This window comes from Tenebrio molitor, chromosome 1 (genome assembly GCF_963966145.1).
Source record: "Tenebrio molitor chromosome 1, icTenMoli1.1, whole genome shotgun sequence".
NCBI classification, from domain to species: domain Eukaryota; kingdom Metazoa; phylum Arthropoda; class Insecta; order Coleoptera; family Tenebrionidae; genus Tenebrio; species Tenebrio molitor.
This window is the reverse complement of record NC_091046.1, coordinates 24,714,259-24,741,493: the sequence shown is the minus strand read 5'-3', so window position 1 is coordinate 24,741,493 and position 27,235 is coordinate 24,714,259. Positions and strand designations below refer to the sequence as shown.

The window sequence follows — 27,235 nt, the reverse complement described above, 5'->3', positions numbered from 1 at the left end:
AGTAACATTTTTAACTTTTATTTCACAAAAATCCGCAGAAGTCGGCACAAAATTTTTTGTGTATCACACGTTCAGAAACTATTTTGCGAGCACTCGTCTGCGACTCGTATAGCAAAGTGTACTCATGCTCGCAAACGTGCAGTTTCTGGCCTTGTGACACCAATACCTAACTATTAGAATCTTGCTAATGTCAAATCGATGTGTGCGTGGTTATAGATATTTTATCCTTTATTGTTTCTGTTGAAGAAAAGATTCAGAATCTGGAAAGTAAACAAATGATAAAATTTTTTATAATGAATCACAACCACACGAAACACCTCCACAAGTGCATGAATAGATTATTATTATTTATTTCCACCTTCTAAGTAAATGACACTTTATAGGCATTTGTGGTAAGTAACTAAGTAAATGGGTAATTACAGGCAGAGCCCTGCAATATTTAACAGGCACGTAGAAGAGAACTGTAAAGACTTTACAAGGCGCCATCAAAAAATAAATAATCAAAACTAATTAAATTTTTTTTTTTAAAGTTTATTACAAACACAAACAAATTTAACTATCAATTGTTGCAATTACATACGTTAATAATGCATTTTGGTCCGTTTCGAAAGTCATTTTCATATCGCTCCTGGGATTGAATCAGTAGAGAACCGCACTTGCAGCGTTGGTAATTCCGTGGTTATTTTCTTGCATTTCAAGAAAATCGCCTTCAAAGTTTTCATCGGGCATTAAAGCCATTCTTTCCTTTCTTTCTTTTTGTAACAAATTTCACAAAACTTCTGACAGTATTTTTGTTGTTTATCTCAACACCATGACGACGTAGGTATAATTGCCCCACCGCCTTTCATTACAAAATTTTTATAAACATAAATAACAATTAAAAAACGAAATTTAAAGGCTGAAGGTGGAAATAAAAGTTTGTATGCAACTCGCTTAGCAATTAATCTTTGCTGGGCTTACTGGCTTATGGAGACTCGTTTCTTACGTCACTCGTCTTACAAGTGCCAGCGCGCCCGTAAAGATTAATTTACTAAGCTCGTCACATAATAGTATATTAAAAGACAAGTTTCATAAGACCAGTCTTGAAGCACGAATTCAAGATTAAAAAACGAGTGGCGTAGCCACGAGTTATTTTAAAGAATGAGTACTTCAAGGTCTTATGAAACGAGTTTTTTATACTATTTTTTGTAATTTGCCCTTTTTAAGCCGTTTTTAAACAAAACGTTTACATTCCTCGATTTAGGGATTTTCATGGCGGTTGGTAATATCTTAATTTTAAAAGTGAAAATTCGATCAAGTCTTCAAAGTCGCCTTTTGTTTTATCCAAGTTCTGTCACAAAACACGAATATGAAAGATAATCTTTCATGTACGCCCGCTGAAATACGTGAAATTTCCAAAAATACGGTCGCGAATTTGTTGCTTGATAAATCCTGATGAATAATTCTTTGCACATTTTGTAATTTAAACTGACACGCATGACAAATCAAGCTTTGCCAACCTAAAAATTTTCGTAAAATGTTCTGTGAAATAATGGCTATAAGGACATCCCAGATGATGACGTCGCGTTCGTTAATAAACTAGGCCAAAATGAATAGGGAATTCCACAATTTTTCATGGAAAGCAAAATTATTGCCCCAATCCTCCCACGTATTCTTAAACACTAGATACATTTAAAATGTTACAAGTACTTGAAACATTACATTTAATGTGTATATATTTATATTTCTAACACATTTCATTACAAATTTTAAACTGCATTTATAAAAAATTCAAAAATGCAAAAATTTCCTATTCATTTTTGCCTAGTTTATATCTATTAGAGAATCAAAATTTAGGCAAATTACAAAAATAACTATTATACTCGTAGTATCGTATGATTCAATGTTTTCACTTATAATATCCCAAGTGCATTGATTATTTCCGGAAATTTTTTCGAACGCATTTCCAAAACGTGTTCCACTCGGGCTAATTAATTACGTTTTGGAAATGCATAAGAAAGAATAAAATTTCCGGATATTAATCAATGCACGAGGGCATATTCGCAACGACACGGACATTACGCTTCTTAAATTATAAATTTCTGACAAAAAAAATCAAGTTGTATAACAGAATTATCCTTGACAACGGAAAAAAATTTAAGATTTTTAATAAATAAATGATTTTGATTGGCTGAAAAAAATTCCACTTATTAATTTCATGTTGGGTTAGCTAGGTGCAAAAAATTTCCAGGAAATCTTTATATTGTTATAGAAACTGCACCGAATTCTGTTTTTCCATTGGCTATTTTTAAGTGTCGTGCGATTTTCAAATAAAATTTTTATTCGGAATCTTATTGTAATATGCACATTCCTAACCTTATACGAGGGCGGAAAGTTAACCATTCCTTTTCATCTTTACTTCCCTCTGTTGGTCAGTAATAGGCCACTTTCCGCCCTATTATAAGGTTTTTCCAGTGGCGTACTTACTGAAAGTCGAAAAACAGTAGAAATAAAACTGCATCAAATTAATTGTTTATTTGCTAAAAATTTAATGATTCCGAATAAAATAGTATACAAACTTCGGTGGGAATGTATTTCATTCCTGTCTCGAGCATTAGTTCACCTCGGCTACGCCTTGGTAAACTATCTTAGCTCTCGACAGGAATGAAACACTTTCCATCTCGGTATGTAATCTACTATTATATGGTTTATAAATTGTCTATAACTCTACTTAATTTTTTTACCTGCGGCTGATAAGATATAGAATATTTATCTGACTCTGAAGGCCCCATTAATAAAACTATAATATTCACGAAATGGAGGGAGTGTATTTGTGTATACAGTTATTTCCCCAAGTATTATTCAATCTGAATTTACTAAGAATGCTCTCTGCAGACGAGGGATTGAATATTCGTTCGGAGTTTCTACCTGATTTGACACAAAAATGACCCTTATGGCTAAATATTTTTAAGGTAAAATTACAATAAAACGATCGGTACCACCATCTTCATCTGGTGTCCCTTCGGTGAACAATTGAATATTATCGGTTTATTAGTCGGGCCTTTAGAGTCAGATAACTATCCTATATAATGTTTGTACCAGGTTATATGTATAGGGTTATTATAAATGATTGTAGTCCAAGTAAGTGTAAAAATTGGGTGCAAAACAACTCAATATTTTTAGAATTGGTTGCAAAACGACTCAATATTTTTGGATTCAATCGTTAATTTACATTTGAAATGTTTATAATTGAATCAGCTGATTGAGGGACGCAATTTAACCCTTAGTTAGGCGCGCCCAAATCGGCTTGCACAGTAAGGCGCATGGGGTGATTTTGATCCCATCCCCATTTTTTCTTAAATTGTGTTTTTTTTTTAATTGTAGTACCTGAAATATGTTCTTTGGACCATTGGTAACAGTTGTCCAAAATATAGCAGGTTGATATACATTATTACGGGTGTTATTGAAATATAAAGGTAACCTTACATTTTTTAGACAGACAAAATTTAAATGAAAAATTTATGGTAGTTAATTTTATGAAAAGAAAATTTACCCTATATAATCAACACACAAGAAGGTGGAGTGAAGATTCCAAATGAGTTTTGCACAATTGTTGCAGTTTTTCCTTTTTTTTTATTTTTTTAGGACAAAAATATCACCTCATCTGAGTTACGTTGGGGGGTGGGGGGGTGGTTAGGTTCTGTTTTTCTTCGTCGGATGTACTTTCTAATCTACATTTCAGGGGTTTTGGCAAAAATGGTCTTTTTCTCTGTAAAATTAGACGAACTCCCCTTTAAATACTCATATTGTCTTTTGACCTTTGTCGGTCTTCATCCATATAAAATTACATGAAGGTATTTTTTTTTGAGCTTTACAATGCTATTTTGTCGACTTGATTCATTGAAACACTGAAATTACCGAAAATGAAGAGAAATACCTTACTCCGTTAAAGTCGCACAATTGGTCGCATGGGGTGCAAATGGGAAAATTATTTTTTTAGAAAAAAACCAATAATTGCTGCCTTGTAGTGATCGATGCAACTTACATTCCTCAAAGTTTTAGAAGATTACGTGAATTCACAGACCTATGTTTTTGATGTTTTTTGTATGGAGCGGCAACCATAAATTTTACATTCAGGTTTACGCCTACTTGGACTACAATCATTTATAATAACCCTGTATAATCATCACCTCATTCATTATTTCCGCTTCACCCATCCCAGTCACCCCCATTTAATTTTTTTTTAGGAAAGATGTATATTAATAACCGTGTACAGCAAATTTAACCTACACGCTGGTCTCCGGTATCCACGCCGTTCGTCTCAATAGTTTGATGTAGATACTTTTAAGTACATGATAAATAACTAAAAATGCAAAAAAAAAATAGAATACCTAGTGCTTTCATAGTTATTTGGATTACTAGTCCAGAAAATTATATTTTGCGAGTGTGAGTGGTATTGCGTAGCCAAGGCGTCTAGCCGCGGCGAGCAACACGAGCGTGTAATCCACAAAGTAACTTCTATGTCAAACTTTGTTGACATTTAAGAATCAATGCTGCCAGCCCATTCTCTAGCGAATTTTTAACCAAGGTCACTTTTGTAAGTACTAGGCCGGGAATTCAACGTTCCCGGCGGATTTTGAATCATGCAAAACCGTCGATAACGGCCGGCGGCATGAAGAAGGAATTATCATTACTAGATAGAAATATTCGTAATGATAAAATAAAATCCGGCCTCGATTCCTTTATTACTAAATGAAATTGCATTCTTCACTCTCTTCGGGTGCTATAGTGCTATACATACACGGTGACTAATAATTAAAGTAGTAAAAAGTTTATGAATTTTAAGAATAATGTATTGATGATGATTTTAATGAAATATTTGTTTGTTTTCAGGTTTTCACATGGCCCCTAAATTGAGTGAAATATTTCCCGAATCCTGTCTACTGATATTTGTTGGAGTAGTCATCGGCGTTATTTTGGTCCACGTTACGGACAGCGTTCATCTGTCACCTCTTACACCTGATACGTTCTTTTTTTATATGCTTCCGCCCATCATTTTGGATGCTGGTTATTTTATGCCTAACAGATTATTTTTCGATCATTTAGGCACTATATTATTGTTTGCTGTAATCGGAACTATTTTTAATACTTTAACCATAGGTAAGTTCTTTCTAAAATACTTCTTATAGATAATAGTGCTTTACTTTTTTCGTTCGTTTAAACATGTACAGTCATGTTCATATAAATCTGGGACAACTTCCTTTTTGGATTTTAAATATGACTTTGAGCAGTTAATTAATTAACATTTCATTAAAAAAAATATTTTGATTAAAATGAACAATTTAATGGTTGTTATTTTATTATGATTAGGCGTTTTGCGGTAAAATCGCTTTGAAAAGTATAACCACATGTCAACTTTGACAAATAAATTAAATCTGTTATTTTTTCTGACAGCAGAAAATCCATAGAAATATTGTTCAATGTTCAGCCCCTCGAAAAATAACATTGTCCCAGATTTATCTGAACATGACTGTACATTTAAACATCCTCCATAAGGTAGTAAATAGGTAGTTAGTGCGCCAATTTTGGGCCTTCTTCTATACCGTGTGCATATATAGAAAGAACAATTAATAACAATGATTATTTTAATTAGAAACCAAATGGGCAATTACAGTCAAATATTTATCCTACTTGTCAATGAAAACGAGAAGAAAATCCTAAATATAATTTGATCATTTATAAATGTTCTATTTCAGTTTCTTTTTGCAAGCTCTAGAGAAATAAACAAGAGTGGTTAATTGCTTAGACTTAGCTAAAATTTCATGTAGATACATGAGATATTTTAGATTTACATTAACAAAAAATATAAATATGTAATAAATAACTACATATGTATTAATATAAATTAATAGTTAATTATAATCTAAAAATAGGATAAAATTTTGCTTTTATTTATTTTCATATGCAAAAATTAAAAGTAATAATAATACCATTAATATAATCAGGACTACATTTCAACATACATGACATACATAATTATTATAAATGATTGTCCCATCGCAGTAGGCGTTGGTGACGTAGTTGAATGTGCCGCAAGCCTCATAACATGAGTGAGACTAGTATCGTCGATAGGTGGCGCTACCGGCGGTAGTGGAAATCTGTCTACTAGTTTGTCTAACGTTGCGAGGCTGGCGGTTTTCAACGCCAACTACGATGGGACAATCATTTATAATGATCTTGTATCATAAAGGACGTTCACGATTGTTTTAACACGCAGATTTATTATGACAAATCATAATACTGCCAACCGAAATGTCAGATTTCCATAGATAGTCCGAATTTGCAACAATCGTAAATGCCTTAATTGTTTAATACCTACATTTTTCTAAATTTGTATTCAAAAATACATTATACAGGGTATTTTCGAAGTTGAGGCGTTCGTTTTAACATGTGATAGTATGCGTTGTTCTAAAGAGTTTTAGCTAAAGTGACCTTAGTAAAATGTGTACGGCAATGAAGATACAATAAGTTAATTTTTTTGAAATTTTTGAAACCGGCCCTGCTCAAATTTACGCTGATTTGTTATAAATTAGAATTGACAAAAAAAAAATGAAATGAGCATTGACGTTAATTAAAAATACTGTCAGTGTTGTCATCTAATTAGTCGGAATGGCTTTATCATTACGAAAATAATGAGCACACAGATGTAGTGGCAATGTTATGACGTTGTTAGAATGCAGCTGCGGCGTCCAGAGAGTACGCAGAACGATTTCCAGAAAGACACCATCCTGGGCCACATCAGTTATTAATCTAGTACAGCGGAGAAATAGACAGGACCGGACTCCAAATTTTAGAAAACAATAAAAATACACAATCAATTATCTCCGTTAATACAAAATACAAACATTTTACTAAGAGATTTAGGCTAAAATTCTTAAGAATAATGTATAGTACCTCGTGTTACAACAAACGCCTCAACTTCGAAAACACCCTGTATAGCATTTATCTACCATGGGAACTTTATAAAGTTTAAGATGCATATACGATGATGGTTCGTCATTTACTGTCCACGACTTAGGAGGTGTTAACTGATAAATGAAACACGATTTGTCAACAAATGGTCATTCTAACATTTATGAGATTTAGTTGGTGGTTCTTTTACGTTTAAGAATTAGCCGATCCATTGTTTAATAATGTTTGTTTTTTTCAAGTGGATAAAATCCGAGTAGTAATAATGTAGGTACCTCTGAAAAAAAGGTTTGTATTTCAAGAAATTTGTACTTCGTATCAAACAGTTACGACGTTTTAAACTTGATACAGAATCTTGTGAACATATCCTACTTCCCCTTAACTTAACATTTTATTAAAAAAAATATTTTGGCTAAAATTAACAATTCAATGGTTGTTATTTTATTATTATTTTGCGGTAAAATTGCTTTGAAAAGTATAATCACATGTCAACTTTGACAAATAAATGAAAGTTGCTATTTGCTCTGGCAGCAAAAAATTCATGGAAATATTGTTCAATGTTTAGCCCACATTACCCTCGAAAAATAAAATTGTCCCAGATTTATCTGAACATGACTGTACATCAAACATGCGTGTTCAGCCAATCAGAGCGCTTGCTTTCATCCAATCAAAAATGTTTATCGCGGTAAAAACACCCTACTACTCTGTCATCTGTCAAAAGTGATTAAAATTGCATGCTACTCCTGTCAGATTCTCAAATTGTGTTTTTAATAACTGTATTATAAATAAATTATTACGTAAAGTTAAAATTTGTATTCTGGAATTAATCTTGCCAAAAATAACACGATCTAATTTTTAATATCTGATAAATTTCCCAATTTTCACTTAAATATTTTTGCTTTAGACAATTTTACTCGTTGATATTTGGGTATTTTTATTCCGGTTAGGCCCGAGAGCTTTAGCTTTAGCTCTCGAGCCTAACCACAATAAAAATGCCCAAATTCAGCTCGTAAAATTATCAATGCAATAACTTTTCGTAAAATTGAAAAATTTATCCGATAAAAAAATTAGGTTTTTGACATAAACGTCTCTTTATGGCCCACGGACCACTTTATGCCCATGGGCCATAAAGATATGTCAAATAAAAGTCAAAATTGTTATTGAAATTTAAACTATTTATTGAAAACTATTTTGGATATTGTATATTTACAAACATTATTTAAACAATGCAGTTACAACAATTATTTAACTTTATTTCGTACATTTGCTTGGATTTTCTAGGCAGCAAGAGACAATTTCTTGCGTTTTCTGCCACTTTGTCAACCTCGTTCATCATTTTGATAATGAATTTATAACCGAAAATTGAAACTGGAAAAATGGCAACCGTTGTGTTTACACATCCATTGATAACGAAGCACGAAAAAAGAATTACTCTATTAAAATACTCGAATGAAAAACAGTAAAAAACTGTTAGTATTAGAACAGCGATCGTTCTTTCTTCAAAAAAACTGTAAAGTTTTTATCGCACAATAGTTATTTCTGTATCAAGGCTTAAAAAGTGCATCCGAGTCTAGGTTTTCTAATCGAGGCGGAGCCGAGACTTGAAAACAGGGGAGGACAAAAGGTACTTTTTGACCGAGGTGCACACAATGTTTTTCGTGTTCGTTAAAAAATTTTGAAAAACATGAATTAATTGTAAATTTTGAGGTTATCTTTGACAGATGCCAAGTTAGGAATGGCTGAAAAATGTAGGTACAGTTGCGGAATTAAAATTTCGGGCACGATTTTTCTGTCACTTCAACAAAATCTCTGTAAAGCACCTTCTACTGTCATCATGACTGACATTCAAAAATTAAACTTTTCTGTATCAGTCACCCAATCCATTTTGAATTTTGAAATTTCAGTTAGTTGCACTGAGTGTAATTAAATCATCGCTTTGATATGTTGCCTACCCGTTATTATGCCACAAATGACAATTTTTGAATGCCAAAAAGACAAAAACATGACAAGAGTAAAAAATAAGGTTATTAACGTAAAAGTTGTTTTAGAGTTTATATCATGACATTGACAATAGTGCCCGAAATTTTAATTCCGCAACTGTACCTATACAGGGTGTTATAGAAGTCCACATAAGAAATTTAATTACCAGTAGGACTTGTTAAATTAAACATTTTTTTAGTTATCATTTTTCCCGCAAAATTTTCAAAACAGAGTTACAATTAAATACGATATGAATCCTAAAATTCATACCCGCTCATGTGTTTACACAACCATTGAAATTGTTTGCAATTTTAAATTTTCACTAAGGGAAAACTGTGTGAAATATGCCATATTGCATAGTGGTCGTCGGAAAACAGTTTTACAAACTATTAATAATTCCAGTATTTGAGAAATTGTTTGAATGTTTCTAGTATTTTGTTTCTATGCCAAGGAGAAGAACTGATGAACCATCTTCCCACAACTGTTTAGAAGTTATTGACAAATTTAATTCCTATTTTTTTATTGGATATGTTTTCTTTGGCTCATTGAACGTAACTATCGGTTAAATATTGCAGAATTTGAATTCCACAGAACTCTTGATAGACATTCTTTTAGAGGCACTTTGTACTTACCTTAACATTAAATATTGGTGGTAAAATAAGTAAATACTTATTTAGGTTTGAAACAATATTTTGAATGAACCAAAGTAAACTGAAATTTAATTTCATGCTCATTATATTGTCAATTTTTTTAAAATTTACTCTTAATAAAGATGTATCAATACTATAAGCTACCGGGATTATCAAAAATTATCATGGTCAAAGGTGGTCATGGATTTTCAAAAAATAATTGTCGAAGCTAGATCGTGCATTTGTGTCAATCATTTTTTGAATGTTACAATCCGGATTTTTATGCATGTCTTACAAATTGTGTTGGTGTGTTTCGCGAAACTGGTTCTTGACTCATAAAAAAGTACTGGTAAGCAAATCGTACGTAAGTTGTTTGTTAATGACGTTCGTCAACGTATGGAACACAACCCTAGAAAACACACGCAACAAGTTGAGACGGACGTTTTCCAATCTATGACCACCTTTGACCAAGATAATTTTTGATATCCCGGTACAAAATACTCTGACTGCTTTATAAGTATGTATACCTAAATTTATAATCTGATATATTGTTATTAAGAAGTACAGGGTCATTATAAATTATTGTAGTCCAAGTTGGCGTAAAAACTGAATGTAAAATTTATGGCTGCCGCTCCATATAAAAAATGATGAATAAGTAAATATGTACACACTCTTCACACACAGGAGTTAAATTGGTTGAAAAACAACTTGATATTTTTAAATTCAACCATATATTTAGAAAGAAAGAAATAAAATTTTCATCACCACACTTTTCACCTAAAAAATAAACTGACAGAGACAAAAATTCACAGTGAGACGGCAAAAATTTCATAACATGGGCATGGCTTACTTCGACTACAATCATTTATAATGACCCTATATAATTAATTCAATAGTTACTTACGATGCAAGACCATTACATAGAACTTTACGTGGGAACTCAGTACCTAACGAACGAGTGATAACGAGTCGAACATTGTACATACGAGCGTTTTACGGTATATTGGGTCGTAAATCTTTTATAAAATTTCTTGCATTTTGTATGGTAGTGCAGCACAACACGTAAGCTATCCAATCGAAATTGCCGTTGAAAACATCTAATGAATTAGTTGGTATGGCAACGTTAGTATGTTAGTATGGCAACAATAAATAAAAGCCCGGTATTTTTTTTAATATCTAGTTGTTAAAGATTGTTTTTCGGACTGTTTGTTAATTACAACAACTATTCTACAATACACGTCCGTTAGGGTCTTCGCTGCCTCGCCAGTATTATTCGACTCGTTCTTCGATCTCGTCTCAGTCTCCGGACCAGCTGTAAAAGCTGTCCTAACGGACTTCTATTGTAAAATACTATTAGTACTATTACCGATCTAGCCCTTAAAGAGACTTTTTACACGTAGAGATAGAGACAAATAAACCGATGTTTACGACCCAATATACAGTAAAACTTTTTAAGTGAGTAAACTGTAAATGAAGAAACACTATTGAAAAATTTATTATGATTTATCTATATAACATACATTTATACCTATTTATGCAACATTATTGTTTTAGGTGCTTCCTTATGGGCAGTAGGAATGACAGGCCTCTACTCCTGTGAGACTCCACTGTTGGACATGTTCCTATTTGGATCGCTGATATCTGCAGTGGATCCAGTAGCCGTGCTAGCTGTTTTTGAAGAGATTCAAGTTAACGAAATTTTGTATATAGTTGTGTTTGGTGAATCACTATTAAATGATGCCGTTACGGTAGTGTTATATCATCTCTTCGAATCGTATACAGAGATGGGCCTAGAAAACATTGTCTATCAGGACCTTCTAGCGGGTTTAGCGAGCTTTTTCGTAGTGGCCATCGGGGGTACTGTGATCGGTGTGATATGGGGACTCGCCACTGGATTTGTTACTAAATTTACAAATGAAGTGCGTGTTATAGAACCTATTTTTATATTTGTTATGGCCTATCTGGCTTATTTAAATGCTGAAATTTTCCACATGTCCGGAATACTAGCGTGAGTATCTCTTTTTAATTGTTATTAATACTTTTCATATGTTTTATATTTTATGAAATTTGAAATTGTAAAATTGAAACTAATGATTACTTAAGTGAATGATATATGAAAAACCGCTGAGCCAGTTATTGTTTCTACGTACCTGCAGCAAGTGTAAATATAAAATAATTTCTATTGATTTTACAATTTCACTTAAATGTTCGTCTTGTTTCATATAATTCTCCTCGTATCGTAACTAGTACAGTTCGGGACACGGAATTTCGGGCATCATTTTTCTGTCACTTCAAAAAATTGCGATGTAAATCACTCTTTATTGTCAACGTGACATTCAAAAGTCAAATTTTGAAATTTATTTTCTGTCCATGTCAGTCGCATGTCAGTCATTGAGGTTAATAATGTAAAGTTTATTTTACAATTTTTGACAGCATATTGACAGTGATGCCCGAAATTCCGTGTCTCGAACTGTACAAAATAAAGACTTCACAAACTGTTCTTAATAGAGATTAATTTTGTAAGTATGCTTCCACTTGGCAGTCATATATATATTTTTTTTATACATACTAGTTAAGATTAGAATTTCTCTCCAAATTTGTCCGTATTAATTTAGAATAATACAAATAAAAATTTATTAAAAAGGTCAACTGACAGATTTGAAGAAATATGAATTTTTGAAATGAAGCCTAAATTTAACTTATGTAACTATGTAGCTTATGCATAAATACTGAATTTGAGATACGAGTAAGTAGGTATTGCTCTCGGTTACTTCACTTCTGGCGATGGAGAGTTATTTTATTGTCTTATTACTACATTTATTCGTGCCATAAAATTCATTGTTAGGTACATTCATTGGTGCTTTCAGATTTATGTTCTAGTTGCTAAATAATAGGTAACCTACTCGTATTATATTAAGTGACATTCCTCACACTCGTATTTTTTTTAAATTTAAGCAGAGACCCATTTACAAATATGTATTACATTACATCATAGTAGAGGTTGTTGTCATTACCGTAAAACATATTTTTGGGTGCTCATCTTGCATCACTAATGGCGGATGTACATAGTTTATAAAATGGCGTTTGAGATGCTCTTCAACACTCCTTTCACGCGAGCTCAAATCGTCTACACAACTCACGTAGGTACGTGCGAGCAACTAGCAATGAAAGTTTCACGTATACATAATGTGTTCACTTTTTCCAGCAAAATCAAACTACGCAGGGTTCAGTCCAAATAAATTGAAGAAAATAAATATTCTCGTTTCTTAGCTCATACTCAATTGATATAAAGCAGTAAAAATTTTGCATCTTTATAATTTGCAACTCTTTACCCAGATTGGTTTTTTTTTAAGCATTTCCTTTTATTTTTTATCAATTTCTGTGCTATGATGACAGCTAAAATTACACCTACACTGAATGACTTTTTACAACTGAAAAATGAGGAGTGCCCTCAGGAGAACATAGGTATAGATGCTGATCGTCAAGATCTCAGATACCATGTACATACTCATCACCCATGCTAGTTACGTCACGCGTGCCCTTCACGAACAAAATTTCATGAACCGTATAAATATCCGTTCTAAAATGATCGTTTTATGAAATTACCAACATATTTGCTAAATTTTCTGAAGTTTTATTAGTTTATACCTACATGAAATGATGCTCCCAATGTGAGACCGTTTGTGTTTACTGACGCAGTGCAGATGAGGAGAAGCTTTTATTTACCTATTAATAAGTTTCAGCAGAAATGCAAATTTATACTTTTTTAAGTAAGTTAGCTCTTGCCCACTTTTATTAGAAAATTAGGTGATCTAGCTTTATGCATTAAATGTTATCTCGAATAAATAAATAAAGAACAAGGCTAATAATAATTAGCAAGATGTAATTGTCAAGGTGATGATAAAGAAAATAATCATACGAATTATCTTTTAATAGTGTGACGAACCCATTGAATAATAATTCTAGTTCAAGTTTTGTTATTACTTCAACAGGGTTGGTTGCGTGGATACAGGTAATCCAGACAATAATAAGACAGTAAACATGAACCACGAATTAATCAATACCACATTAAATTTGATTTTTTTAATAAACTAAAATCATCATTGTTTTGTAGTGGCATTGTTTATTTCAGTTTTCTTTTGAACATTATAACAAAATATAGATTTTATAGTTCATGATAAATTTTACAATTTAAATGTTTTTATTTGTGTGAAAAAAAAAAGATCTAGAGCAAATATGTACTATCGCGGCCATCCAAAAGTGAACGATAGCTTGCGAACGATCAATTTTCTTCTAGATTTGCAACAGCCCTAGCTGTCTGAATCGGAGTGAGATGTCATGGGATTTAAAAAAAATACTTTCAATAATTTTTTAACGCTAGTATCAAACTGTAACACTTTAGGACGCCTATATGATTTAAGGTAAAAATTAAACTATTAAATAAAAACGTTCACTTTTGGATGGCCGTGATTGAACATACAGGGTGTTAGGGAATCGTCTCTCAAAAATTCCGGGGTGAGTTTATCAAAGAAAATGTGGTCGAAAACCTTTATACCGTTTTTGGATAAATTCAACCGTTTTCTGAAAATAAAATTGTTCCCTGCTGTTTTGGGACTGCTGAAATATTGCTTTGTTCACATATTATATCCCAAGTGCAAAATTTTTTATCGGAAAATTTTTTGCTAATGAACAACAACATCCATAAATGAGGTCAGAAGACCCCTCGACTTCGTCTCGTGCTCTTATTTGATAATAATTGGTCTTCTGACCGAATAATTTATGGATGTTTGAGTTCATTAGCAAACAATTTGCCGATATTAAAATTTTGCACGAGGGGTATACGGCTGATTATTTCCTGAATAGAATGAAAACAAACACATTATTTCCAATCCTTTTTATTCAAAATAATTTATTAAAAAAAAAAATCAGGTACAGTTGCGGCCGTTGAAATCTCAGGCAGAAAAGATTTAAACACTCTGTATAAATTCCGAAATTTGATTAGCGTAAACTGGATTTTCATCAAGGATTATAAAGTCAGTGTCAGTATTTGACATATTAGGTCAGAATCGCGCGTAACTTTTGAAATGCCGCAATTATCTGATTTGCAAAAATGTGTTTGACTAAAGGACGGTGTGAGTATAAGAGCCATTGCGAGAGAAATTAATGTGGATAATGTTTGAGTGACACTATGGGAAACGTCACTTTCAATACCATTTACAAAGCCAAAAGTTTGGCGTTGTCAAAGTGTCTGAGTTTTCAACGGCCGCAACTGTACCTACCGACATTTTTTATCCGATTATTGCACAGTGTGCATTTTAGAGAAATTTTATCGGGTTATTTTTTGTTTTCTCGTTCTGATTGGTCAATATTTGTCACGCAATTGGTTGCTAGACACCTGAAGGAAATAATCAGGAAAAAATGTTTCGATTTAAAAATGATTGCTTGGTAACGATTCGAAATTGACTACTGTCAAAGTATACACTTTGACTTGATCTAATTTTTATCGGTCGCTTGCAAAGATTAAAGTCGTTTACAATGCCAGTATATTCTATCGAGGAGTATGCAGATATGAATTTTGTGTGTGAGGAATGTAACGGAAATGCCAATGCTGCTGTCCTAAGGTATGCTAATGCTTGTATTAGGGAAAACGGAGGATATTTTGAACATTTATTATGAATTTTTTCAATACAAATAAATAAAGTTACACAGAAATTAACAAATCTTATTAGTTGGTGGTCAGTGCTCGATTTCAAATCCCTTTAGAGGTTGATCGAGATATGGTATCACAAATAAAGCTGCGGAAATAATTTCAGTTCTTTGCAACAATAAAAGGAGACTTACATACGAGTACCTCAAGATTGTGGTGAATGCAGATAATTATTTTGAATATTTTATTGATTTTGGTAATAAAAAATTCACTCCTGGTAGTTTTTGATGAGATATTATCCAAGAGAAATATGTAAAACCGAAACGTCATTGTGACAGTAGGTACTCAATAAAATCTGCCAAAGAGGCATTGTTGTTTTTGGCTGCTAAGCAATTAACGTTCATTACAAAACGTTAACTATTTATTTAATTATCACAACAATAAAATGGTGTTAAAGCTCCAAACAGTGGGGCACCATTTTAAATTTTTATCCAATTTTGCCTTATAAAGTCATGTTTAAATACTTAGATACAGGGGATAAAAGCACTTGTTTAATGAATAATCGAATAAAATTTTAATTGCTCTAGCCGTTTAAAATTTTTATTTCGCTAACGGTTTAAAAATATCAAGTAGGTAACTATCAGAGAAAATAAATAAAAATTTATTAAACAATAATTATACATACATTACAGGTATTGGGAAGCAATTGTTCATAATTGTATCATCCATTTTCTAGATTTTCACCTTCTATACGTGTATACGCCGTAAAGACCCAGGGTAGTATGCATAAGAATAAGCATTTGCTTATACTATATATTTGTCTTTTTCTATCTAATAGAGTCCATGTTTTTCTATCTCTCACTAATACAAGTAAAAGCATTTACATACTATGGTTTATGCATATGACCCCTAATTTTATTAGGAGTAATATTGGATAAAATAATTCACTGTCACACCGATTTTTTTTTCTCGTGTCAATAAAGCCATGGCAACAAAAAATCACACTCAGCGACTCGACAATCATAGGTGATTAGTGACACAAACTTCGGACTTGATTTAAAAAAAAATACACTCAAATTGGAGAGGTTTATTAGTGTAAAATTGGATAAGCAGTTGTATTATACTCGCCGACTAAATGAATGTTTAACTTGCGATGTTAACGCGCTTGCGGCTTCGCCGCTCGCGCTATTAAACGCATCGCTCGTTAAACATTCATTTAGCCCGCTCGTATAATAAATAACTATTATTTTTGAGAAAACCATTCATGTTAGGAAAAAATGGTATTAAGGTTTTCGACCACATTTTTCCACACAAATTCACCCTGTATATGATATGTATACTGGGTGCCCCAAAATTCGCGGAACAACTTAATGGGGCAATTTCAACTCATTAGAAAATAATAAGAGAAATAATAAAAAAATTCTACCCCTCTTAGATTTGAAGATATGGGGGTTCAAAAGGTGCAGCTTTGATCTCATTTATTTTAAACATTAAAAAAGAACTTGACTATTTTTCTTTTACTAGCCAGTGACATAATAATTCTGAATGATTGTGATCAGGTTTGCAATTATTTTCTTCATTATTTCCAGCATTTCCAAATAGTAATTTTATGGCCGTTTTACCTCAAGTAACGTACGGCAACATGGTTTTGATTTTTCTCTCTCATTTCCATGGATACAACAAAAATGAAATATTTGCAGATTATTGGGATACATACACTGTTTTTAAATGTTGCCACATTTAGTGTAACGAATAGGTCCATATCTTCTACAAAAAAGAAGATTGAATTTTTTTAACATTCTTATCTGATATTTTAATGACTACCTACTTAACAACGTACTGCTAAGTTGTTCCGCGAATTTTGGGGCGCCCAGTATACAGGGTCACAAAAAGCATGCATACAGCTAAATATTTTCAGAACGCTTTATCAGAGCTCGTTGAAATTTGGTACATAGTTAGCACATCATTTATTTTGATGATACAAGGCTAACTTTATTTTTTAATAGAATAGGGGCTCAAATTTAATATTTTTGAAATGTAAGTAATTATCTAAATATCAAGAAAATAAACACAAAATTTACTTGCAACTGATTACAAAAATTAAAAACTTTTTTTTCAAATATTGATTCCTCGTAATAAACGTTTCGTAGCATTATAAGAATTCCGCAACTTTTTGCTGAGATTGTTACTCCAGTTCATCCTTAACATGCTGTGCTACTTTAATATCTCTACATAACCGCAATTTTTATATGATGAGATTTTTCACCCTAAGTAAAAACTGTACAATGTTGCCAGTTCTATTTTGAGTGCAAATTGCGGTGTTGGTGGCTTTTGATAAAAAAAAAAACGGACTATAATACGGTGCGATCAATTAAAAAATAAATCGAGTCGGCGTGTTACCTATGGCAACCCATGCTATAGCATAGGCTCCAAATCAAACTCGTTATAAAAGTGGCAACATTATACCGGGTGGGGCAACGTATACGCACACGCGAGAATTCGCGACTTCTAATTAAATAAAATTGTCGAAATTTTTCAGACTTACCTGGCTGTTGGTAAGGTACATTTCATAATTTTTTGATAATTTTTCCCTTACAAACAAAGCCAAAAAAAATTAAAATGTAAATTTCAACCAAAAAGTCAAATTCAGATTTTTATACTAACCTACCCAGATTCATTTCCTATAATTATTTACGAAATCTACGGAATGAAATACCAATTAGATTTTGAATTAAACGCAGTTTTACATTTCAACTTTCAAAATCATTTTTATTTATGACCTGCTACTTGTGCTGTCGTAAATTTAGGTGACAATGGAAACTGTCAATTTTATGGCAAAAAGGTTTAAAACGGTCGGCTATACCTTTGTTGGGAAATTATACCATTGTGCCGTAAATCATCCGTCTGGTTTACGTTTAAATAAAAAAGCGAATTATTTAGCTAACCAAGTCAAAATTTGTAATTGTGCCACCAGGGTTTGATGCGCTAGAAGATACAGATTCATTTAGTGTAAAAACTTTATAGGTAAATTAACAGTTAATTTCAGAAAACTAATAAAACTGTTACGGCCTTATTTATTAACAAAAAAAAAATTAAAAAATTCTCAAATATACCTTATCAATAATTAGTCAGGTATATAAAATTTCCCCAATTTTATTTAATTAGAAGTAGCGATTTCTGGCGTGCGCGTATACGATGCCCCACCCGGTACAGGGCAAGTCACATAAGGCTTATTTCTGAATTTATTTTGTACGCAACCAAAAATACTAATAATGACGCAGACCACTTGATACCGTTTATAATGTGAGTTAATTTAGTAATCAACGTAGGTATGTAATTTGACCACAAATGTCAAAATGACGTTTTCTTGTTCTAATTAATGAAATCAAAAATTAAGTTCATCAACTGTCATTTTGACATTTTTAGCCAAATTACATACAATACCTACGTTGATTACTAAATTAAATCACATTATAAACGGTATCAAGTGGTCAGCGTCATTAGTATTTTTGGTTGCGTACAAAATAAATTCAGAAATAAACCTTATGTGGCTTGCCCTGTACAAAAGATGTTCTGAATATGATAATAATGAGCAGCAGTAAACACAGCAACCAAACCATTTTATTATATGTACTGTATAGTCATAGTAACGATCTACACATTCAAGGCGATCTTCATTTACCAGGCCTTGACACTGACCAAAGACAGTGTGCTATGGAATGGCCTACCACAGTCTGGCAACATTGCTTCACCAACATTTGGTGAAAAAATTCGAAATCCACTAAACCTGTCATTGAATTTGCATTTGTCAAATATGAGTGATCTAATTTTGCGACAGTTTAAAAATGCATTATCGCATTGTAATATACAGTTTAAATCCACCTTGGGGACAGAAAAATAACGGTGCTCATTACTGATAATATTTCAGATGTCCTGCTGTGTTCCGGGCTATTGAAACTGTTTGGTTATTATAAACTAACGCGAGGTGGGCATTTCCAACTTAAATATAACAATTTTGTTCTCCCCATTGCCTGAATCCCACCCCATTTCTTGTAATTTGCTTCCCAGTCTCATCTCAATATTCCTTTTTAAAGCCAAAAAGATTTTCCCAAGTGATTGTGGGGGTCATTACTAATTTTGATTATTTCTTCCCAAAATGTAATTTCTTTGTAATTAGAAGTTATTGGCACAGCGTTTGGTAGAAGTCGCTTTATTTTGTCCCCATTTATATCTGTTCCCCTAAAATGTTTAGCACAAGCATGGCTGCTTTTGCGATTTCTTCACTTTTCGATTTTGCAAATATCTTTCCAAATTGGGTTCGTTTCCTCATTTAATGGAAACTTAAATACAGGTACTATGGCGGACAATAAATTTAGGCCGGCAAATTTCTGACATTTCAAAAAAATCAATGCAAGCGACCATTTATTGTCATTATGACTGATGTGTCAGTTTGTCAAACTGGAGGTTTTCAAGCTGTTTGGCGTTTCCTTCGCCTTTTTCGTAACTTACAGATCATGACGCACTAGCATAACTGATTTGTAGTAGCACTTCTCTTTCTGCACGCTTCTTTTCCCAATTTTAATTTTGATTATCGCTGTCACGATGACAAGAATGACAAAAATCGAAAATAGGGTTAGTTGAACATAATGCCAGCTTCACATTTTGATGTCAAGGCAATGACAGGCCGGCCTAAATTTATTGTCCGCCATAGTACTATCGCGGCCAAAATACTTTGGTCGTCAATGTGACATAAATGACATTCAATTGTAAAGCAAACTTTAGGAAGTTTAACCTTATTTTTTACTACTGTCAAAATTATTTTAATCTATCAGTATCATACGGCTGGGGTAAATCCCAGCTGCGGAGGCAGGGTTCAAAAGCAAAAGATCAACATGGTCGCGGTTTAGACAACCTTCAGAAGCAAGTAAGACGATTCTATATTTATCAAAAACTGAAGGTGCCATATTTTTGACAAGAAGAATTTGAAATTGTCATGTATATTGACATTAATACTTGATTTACATTTGAAGTGTCAAAAAGTGACGACCAAAGTATTTTGGCCGCGATAGTACCTACGTAATTTGAAGAAGGCGCATAATTTGAGTTGCAATTTGGCACGCAACACTTAAAAGGCGCTTTTAATTCAGTTTGACGAATTTGACCAAGGACTTGTCAAAATTTATTTTAAATGTCAAATTGGTTTCAAAATTTTAGGAACATCGTAGGTCATGGAATAGCCTACCAGAGAATGTGGCAACGCAGCCAGTGTCCTGGCCTGTAACTTTAGATCGCCTTGACCACCGCCGTCTTGATGATTGACATATTTCACTATACATCTGCCTGGGCGAAGCTTTAGTGCCTGTGATCTCCACGGCGCCACTTTAGGGGGGAATATCACTAAATAATCATAACCTCATAAACAAATGTTATGAATTCAGTGAAGTTGTCAAAATGCAGTGTCAAAGACTCAAAGAGTGTCGCAGTTTAAAAGTAGCTTTAATAACAACAATTTTATTAATTTTGTTGATGCTAGTTCTGTGTGGTGTTTCTGGTTTTTAGCATTTTGCTGTTAGTGTTTATGAACTGGCTCTTTTATCATATTAGAACCGATATTGCGGTAAATGCAGCAACAACTTCCTATTTCTAGATTAATATTAAAATTATAATCTCATTCTTGGATTTGCATTACCTACATTATTTCCTAAGCGGGTCATTTCAGATAAAGATGGGCCCACAACAAAACAATTACCTATATTTGCTTAATTAATCCGTGCCATTCTTGGTGGAAATGAGTGGAAAGGATATTTTACGTTTTGTACAGTTTTGAATAGAATATCATTTTGGGCAAATTATTATTCTATGAATTTGCACTCGCCACTGACCGAGATATTTTCAAAAAACGCGGCGCCGAAACTTTGTCCCTCCCGCACAACCGAACCAGTGCGCAACATTTTGCTTTTGCCATTTAGAATATCCAAACTGTAATTACTAATTACAATTAAAGTAATGTATCATTTATCACTGGACAGCGACGCATGACTGCATGCATCATGCAGATACATGTGTGAGGACTGCATCTTGGACTGCATGTCAAAATTGTCACGATGCACATGACGATGTGATAGCATGACAGTTAGTTGCTAACAGCAACCCCCGAAATCAACCCTAAACGTCAGAATCATGAGAACATAGGATTTTTCGGTCTACGCCCAGGCCGGTATACACACTCTGACTATCTAGCAGGTCGTGGCCTTGACACATTGAAAATTGTAAGGTAAATCGATATTGTCAGGTGTAAATTAAAAAAAAAATAGCGTTTAGAAATCCTGATAAAAGAAGAAAAACAGTTTTTTTTAATCGAACGTGTCAATTATGTCCATGTGCCCATCTTAAAATAATATGAATACACATACACACATAGAGTGTTTAAACACATGATCTCTTTGTTCCAGCCTTTGGAACGCTTTATCTTCTGGAATGATTTATTATTCAATATAGCATATTTTATCATGTTCTGTGAAGTTTTGGCGGCAGTTTTGAAACACCCTGTATGAGTATTTGCGTTGAGTCTTTCCTCTATCTATACCATACACAACACGCCCGGCCCTTGCGCACTGATCCATGCCTAACGGAAAAACGGCCAAAAGAGTTAGTCTTTTTAATATATTTTTCTTCGAAACATGTGCTTCTGGGCCTATACAGGTGTATTTAAAATGCGTGTGTTAATTTTAACACCTAGCAGAACTTATTAAATGAAACATTTTTTTATTTGAATTTTTTACGAAAAAGCGTTACAAATTGATTTAAAATTTGGAATAAATTAACCATAAAAATGTATACCTGTCTATAGGTAAAGGCGAAAATTTCCTGTTGTGATAAAAAGGGAGCCTTACCAAGAAGTTACATTGTTGAAAAAATTAAATAATTAAAATTAAAATTTTCATGGTTACAAAAAAAAACGGGACTATTAATCATATACAGAGTGATCAACAAGGATTGAAGCTGTTGGCAACAATGACAACATGATGAAAATTTCAGTGAAGTTGGTAGCATTACATTTTCAGTTGTCAATTTTGACGGGCAAATTCAAACTTCAAAATGAAGTGTCATTTTTGTATCAATTTATTAATTAAAAAATGGTTTTTACACTAGAGCAAGACATTTTTATTGGTATGACTATGGCGTACTTTCGGACTTGAAATGTTAATGCTGCTAACGGTTGGCAGTATGCCACGGAGCACGGACGATGCATTTCACCAATTTCAATGTTCCCCGAGCCAGTTGTTACCTTAAGTAGTTGCGTTTGCGCAGCATTGCACGAGATCGGTGCAACGTTACCTACAAACAGGTGATGTGAAAAAGGGCAAACCTACTGGTAGAACACTTACAGAAGATGTAGTTGAGAATATTCGAGGTAGAATGAACAAAGCCCTCGAAAGTCAGTGCGAAAGCTTTCACTCCAAACAGGTGATTCTTATCTAAAACACACGCATCCAAAGTTCTTTGTTGGGCACGTTTAATGAAGGGCCTAATAATCCTTACCATTAAAAATCCCGTCATTCCTTTTCCTTACTTTACAGGCTTGTCGGCACGGCCTGTCGCTTTTATGAATATCGAAACAGTGAGCCATTAAATTAAGTAGGTACAGCTAATTACTTTTTATACTATTTTTTGTCGTTTTGTACGTATCGTGTTTTAAAACCACCAACCCGTAACATAACCTAAATTTTTTGACGTTCACAACTTGCAGCGGGTGCCAACACTGATGCACAAAAAATTTTCATACTTTGGGAATATTTTGCTGTCATTTGCTGCCAACAGCTTCAGTCCTTGTTGATCACGCTGTACTGTACAAAACGATTCGTTGGGTAAAAATTAAGGCGCAAAAAATCTTAGAAAACTTGCGAATTTAGCAAAATGTTATAGAGAAAAATTTCATAAATTGGCAAATTCTTTCACTGGTTAAAATTAACACACGTATTTCAGTTACACCGTGCATATTATACTTTTTCCGACGACCACTATGAAAAATGCGTAAATTCGCACAAATAACTATTATTGAAAGTTGGCTATTGCATGCAAATAGCGAACCCCTGTGCAATGAAACTGGTTAGCCAATCAGAGACCTTCTAGCCTGTGCGCAATGAAATCATTGCACACAGTTGTAGTAACCATGGCCACCAATGTATGTTTTGTCCGCAGCTCTGTCGAATAATATTTGAAGTTTGAAGGAATACCGAATATTAGCGTTTTTTTTTGTGGTCGTCGGAAAAGTATCGTGTATACCACGTGTTGAAAATTCGATTTCATTTTCAACTCTTGATATACAATGTACTATAATCCTACCATCATAACACGATTTAAACGTCTTTTCGTCTGAAAACACTACACGATTCCAAAAATCTTCCTTCTACAGAAAGTGAAGGGCAAAACCAAGTCTTTGTTCTTTATGAAAATTAGTGTGAAAAGGCAGATTGGCTGCCGAACTCGTACTGTTACAAGTAACCTACCGGACTTATAACGTAAATTACTAAAGTCCATTCACGTTGGATTTGCTTTTCAAGGTCAAATAATTTAATTTTTTGGTTCTGTAATTATGTTATGTAAATGTGTGTTTTTCTGTTTCGTAATTGGCACTGACCGGATGTTTTAACTTGACAGGACATTAAAAAAAAATTTGGTTATGTCGGGTATGTTCATGCTATTAGAAAAATGACCCTTTGATGGTAAACGTCAAATTCGCCTATCAACTCTGTCAAAGCTGACAACGGGAAATGCGTTTAGATCACGTTGGTACCAAAATCATTCAAATTTTCATTGTTACCAACAGATTCAGTCATTCTTGATCACGTTGTATCATTGCACATTGATTTGACAATTTTCAAAATTCCGCGACTATGAACTGTCAAAGAGGTGTCAACGCTATCCTGCCCACACAGTTGCCACATAAATTTTCGTACATAGTTGGCATACTTATCCACAATGATTTTGAATCAGTCAATATTTCCATAGGTAATGCTATACTTCGTCCAGCGAGAGATTGGGAGATTTTAAATTGTAGGGTTGTAACCCAACACTACATTAGAATACAATACACGGTGTGTCAGAATTCCACCGACAAACTTTCAGGGCTGATCCTATGATCAAAAATAAGCATAAAACTGTTAATACATATCAATCAAAATTTCGCCCACGCTTATGTTCAATCCACAGCTGACACCGGTGCAATAAAGAACGACGGATACGTTCAAAAACTGTGGGCATGGTTCTAACTGCTCTACATGCTGCAGTTACGCGTGCTAGTAACTCTTCCACTACTTTGACTAGAGTTTCGTACACCATGGCTTTCAGGTGACCCCATAAAAAAATCCAAGGGATTAAGGTTTGGGGAGCGAGCCGACCACGGTATCGGACGGTTTCTGCCTATCCATCTATCAGGATTAGTGACATCGAGAAAAGCGCGTACCTGGCGACTAAAATGTGCTGGTCCACCGTCATGCATAAACCACATTTCATGTCTCAGCTGTATATCAACCGGCTCTACTCCATTTCGTAAATCATTTTCCAAAAAATGTGTGTAAACCGCCCCCGTTAAGCGATCCGGCAACACAAATGGACCTATCAAATAGTTGCCAACAATCCCACACCAGATATTAATTAAAAATTTGTGTTGATAACCTCTACAATGTATTGAATGAGGATTATCTTCAGCCCACACGTGCATGAGTATTGAACATTCCTTCCCTTGTAAACGAAGCCTCATCGATAAAAAGTATCAACTTTAGAAACCGTTCATTCTGTTGTGTGCTGTTCAAGAACCACCTATAAAACTGAACTCGTTGATCGAAGCCATTACGATTCAGATTTTGGACTTTTTGAAATCTAAAAGGGTGTATGAGTTGTTCTCGAAGAACTCGTCACATTGTTGAAGCCCTGATTCGAAATTCCTGTGCTACAGTTCGAATAATAGTTCTCAGATTATTAGCAACAGCATCCAAGACATTTTCCTCTAATCCCACAGTACGAACTATTCTATCACGTCCTGCATCTGTCATTTTCCACGTCGATGCATTGCTGCAAAAGTTGTATAATAAGGCTACTGCCTATTCGGAAATCGCTCTCCATAAATCCTTGCAGGCTCTCGGCTATTGCCGTTAGCAGCACCATACGATAAATACAGAATGCTTTCGAAGTTGAGGCCAATTCAGCCAATTGCGTATAATGTGAGCAGTGTGACAGTCATGCATTTGCTCTAATTGCTAAGGGTACATCCTCCAGGAAATGCAAAAGAGCATCCCTCAAAAAATGCAAATAGTGTTCTGCATTCATACGATGTGGTAAAATATAAGGTTCAATTAGTTGCCCGTTTAATATAACTACTCATACATTTACCGAAAATTGTTGCTGAAAATTCTGTTCCCACATGGCATGAGGGTGTTCATCAGCCCATGTACAGTGTGAACATAAAGTTTGGAACAAAATTCATAGTAGCGTTATGTGATGTTTTTTGGAAAATCGTTCGGACAGGTCGATTTTATTTTAAAAAATGCCATCCTGTGACGTACAACTTGTTTAAATGACGTCATTGGTTTTTGCGCAATTACGTCATCAGTTCATCACCAATTTTTTTTGAATGGCAACCCCCACTTTTTTCATCTCTTTTTGATAGACATTCCTACTACCTAAACGATGAATGAAAAAAATTGGTATCTTACATTACAATTTTTTTTGAGAAAATGGCAAATTTTATTTAAAAAAATTAATTTAACCTGGCACTTACCGACACTTCGTACACTGCGCTCAATAATGTCAGGGCTTTTCGTTCCATTTTAGAGCGAATTCGCTGCAGTAAATCTTTTAAATTGTTTGGTTGATTAAAATAAACCTTCTGTTTTAAATAAACCCATACAAAAAAAAAATTACATTAAAAATTAAATTAAATCTTTGAAATAAAAATTGCCATTTTCTCAAAAAAATTGTTATGTATGGTACCAATTTTTTTCATTCGTTGTTTAGGTAGTAGAAGGGTCTATCAAAAAGAGAAGAAAAAAGTGGGGGTTGTCATTTAAAAAAATTGGTGATGACGTCATTGCGCAAAAAGCAGTGACGTCATTTAAACAAGTTGCACGTCACAGGATGGCATTTTTCAAAATAAAATCTACCTATCCGAGTGATTTTCTTAAAAACACCACATTACGTTATTATGAATTTTGTTCCAAACTTAATGTTCACACTGTAGTATGTTATGTTAAATTTTATTAAACATTATGAACATCTATCTTCTAAATGTTATAAAATGTTAGGATTTATAATTAGGAACACTAAGAGTTTTAAAAGTATTGATTGCCTTAAACTATTATTCTATGCTTTCATTCGCTCTCACCTTGAATATGCTTGTGTGGTATGGAACCCTAGATATCAAACTCATGTTTCTTCCATTGAGTCCATACAAAGGAAATTTTTAAAGTATTTGTACCTTGTTAAATTTGGTGCTTATCCAGTTAGGGGTTATGCCTACACATGTTTAGTCAAGGAATTTCAGCTGGAACCCTTGTATGTCAGGCGTCAGATTGCATCTGTTTTGTACTTACACAGAATCGTGCATTGCAAGATTGATTGTTCGGAATTAGTTGAAATGTTAAAGTTTAGAATCCCAAAATTGGGAATTCGTTATAGTGCTACATTCTGCAATCAACTTTCAAGCACTAATTACCATCAAAATTCACCAATTATTGCTATGTGTACGTTGTATAACCAGTTGCAGCTATTTGCTGATATATTTGAATATCATGCTGGTACATTCCGTCGTCGAATATCTGAAGCATTGTCTTTGTTGAATTGATGTGCTTGATGTATTTGCTGGTTATGTTGGGGATTTATTTATTTATTTATTTATTTAATTTTTCTTCATTTAATTCTTTATTTAATTTTTCTCTATTATATAATTTTCTAGGTTGTTTTTTTTTACCTTTTCTTTTCTCTTTTATTGTTATTTATGTATATGCCTATGAATATACATATACATTATTTA

The 27,235-nt window shown here is 33.5% G+C and overlaps 1 protein-coding gene across 9 annotated transcripts in view; it reads left to right on the top strand.

Annotated features, from left to right (window-relative positions):
* The window catches only part of LOC138122994 (Na(+)/H(+) exchanger protein 2-like), a 115,918-nt gene that overhangs the window by 42,366 nt on the left and 46,317 nt on the right, over positions 1-27,235 (top strand). For all 9 annotated transcript variants that reach the window (XM_069037456.1, XM_069037508.1, XM_069037482.1 and 6 more), the window contains exons 2-3: positions 4,873-5,139; positions 11,112-11,565. In XM_069037456.1, the coding sequence (XP_068893557.1) occupies positions 4,873-5,139; positions 11,112-11,565 (721 nt within the window). The remainder of the gene's footprint in view (positions 1-4,872; positions 5,140-11,111; positions 11,566-27,235) is intronic.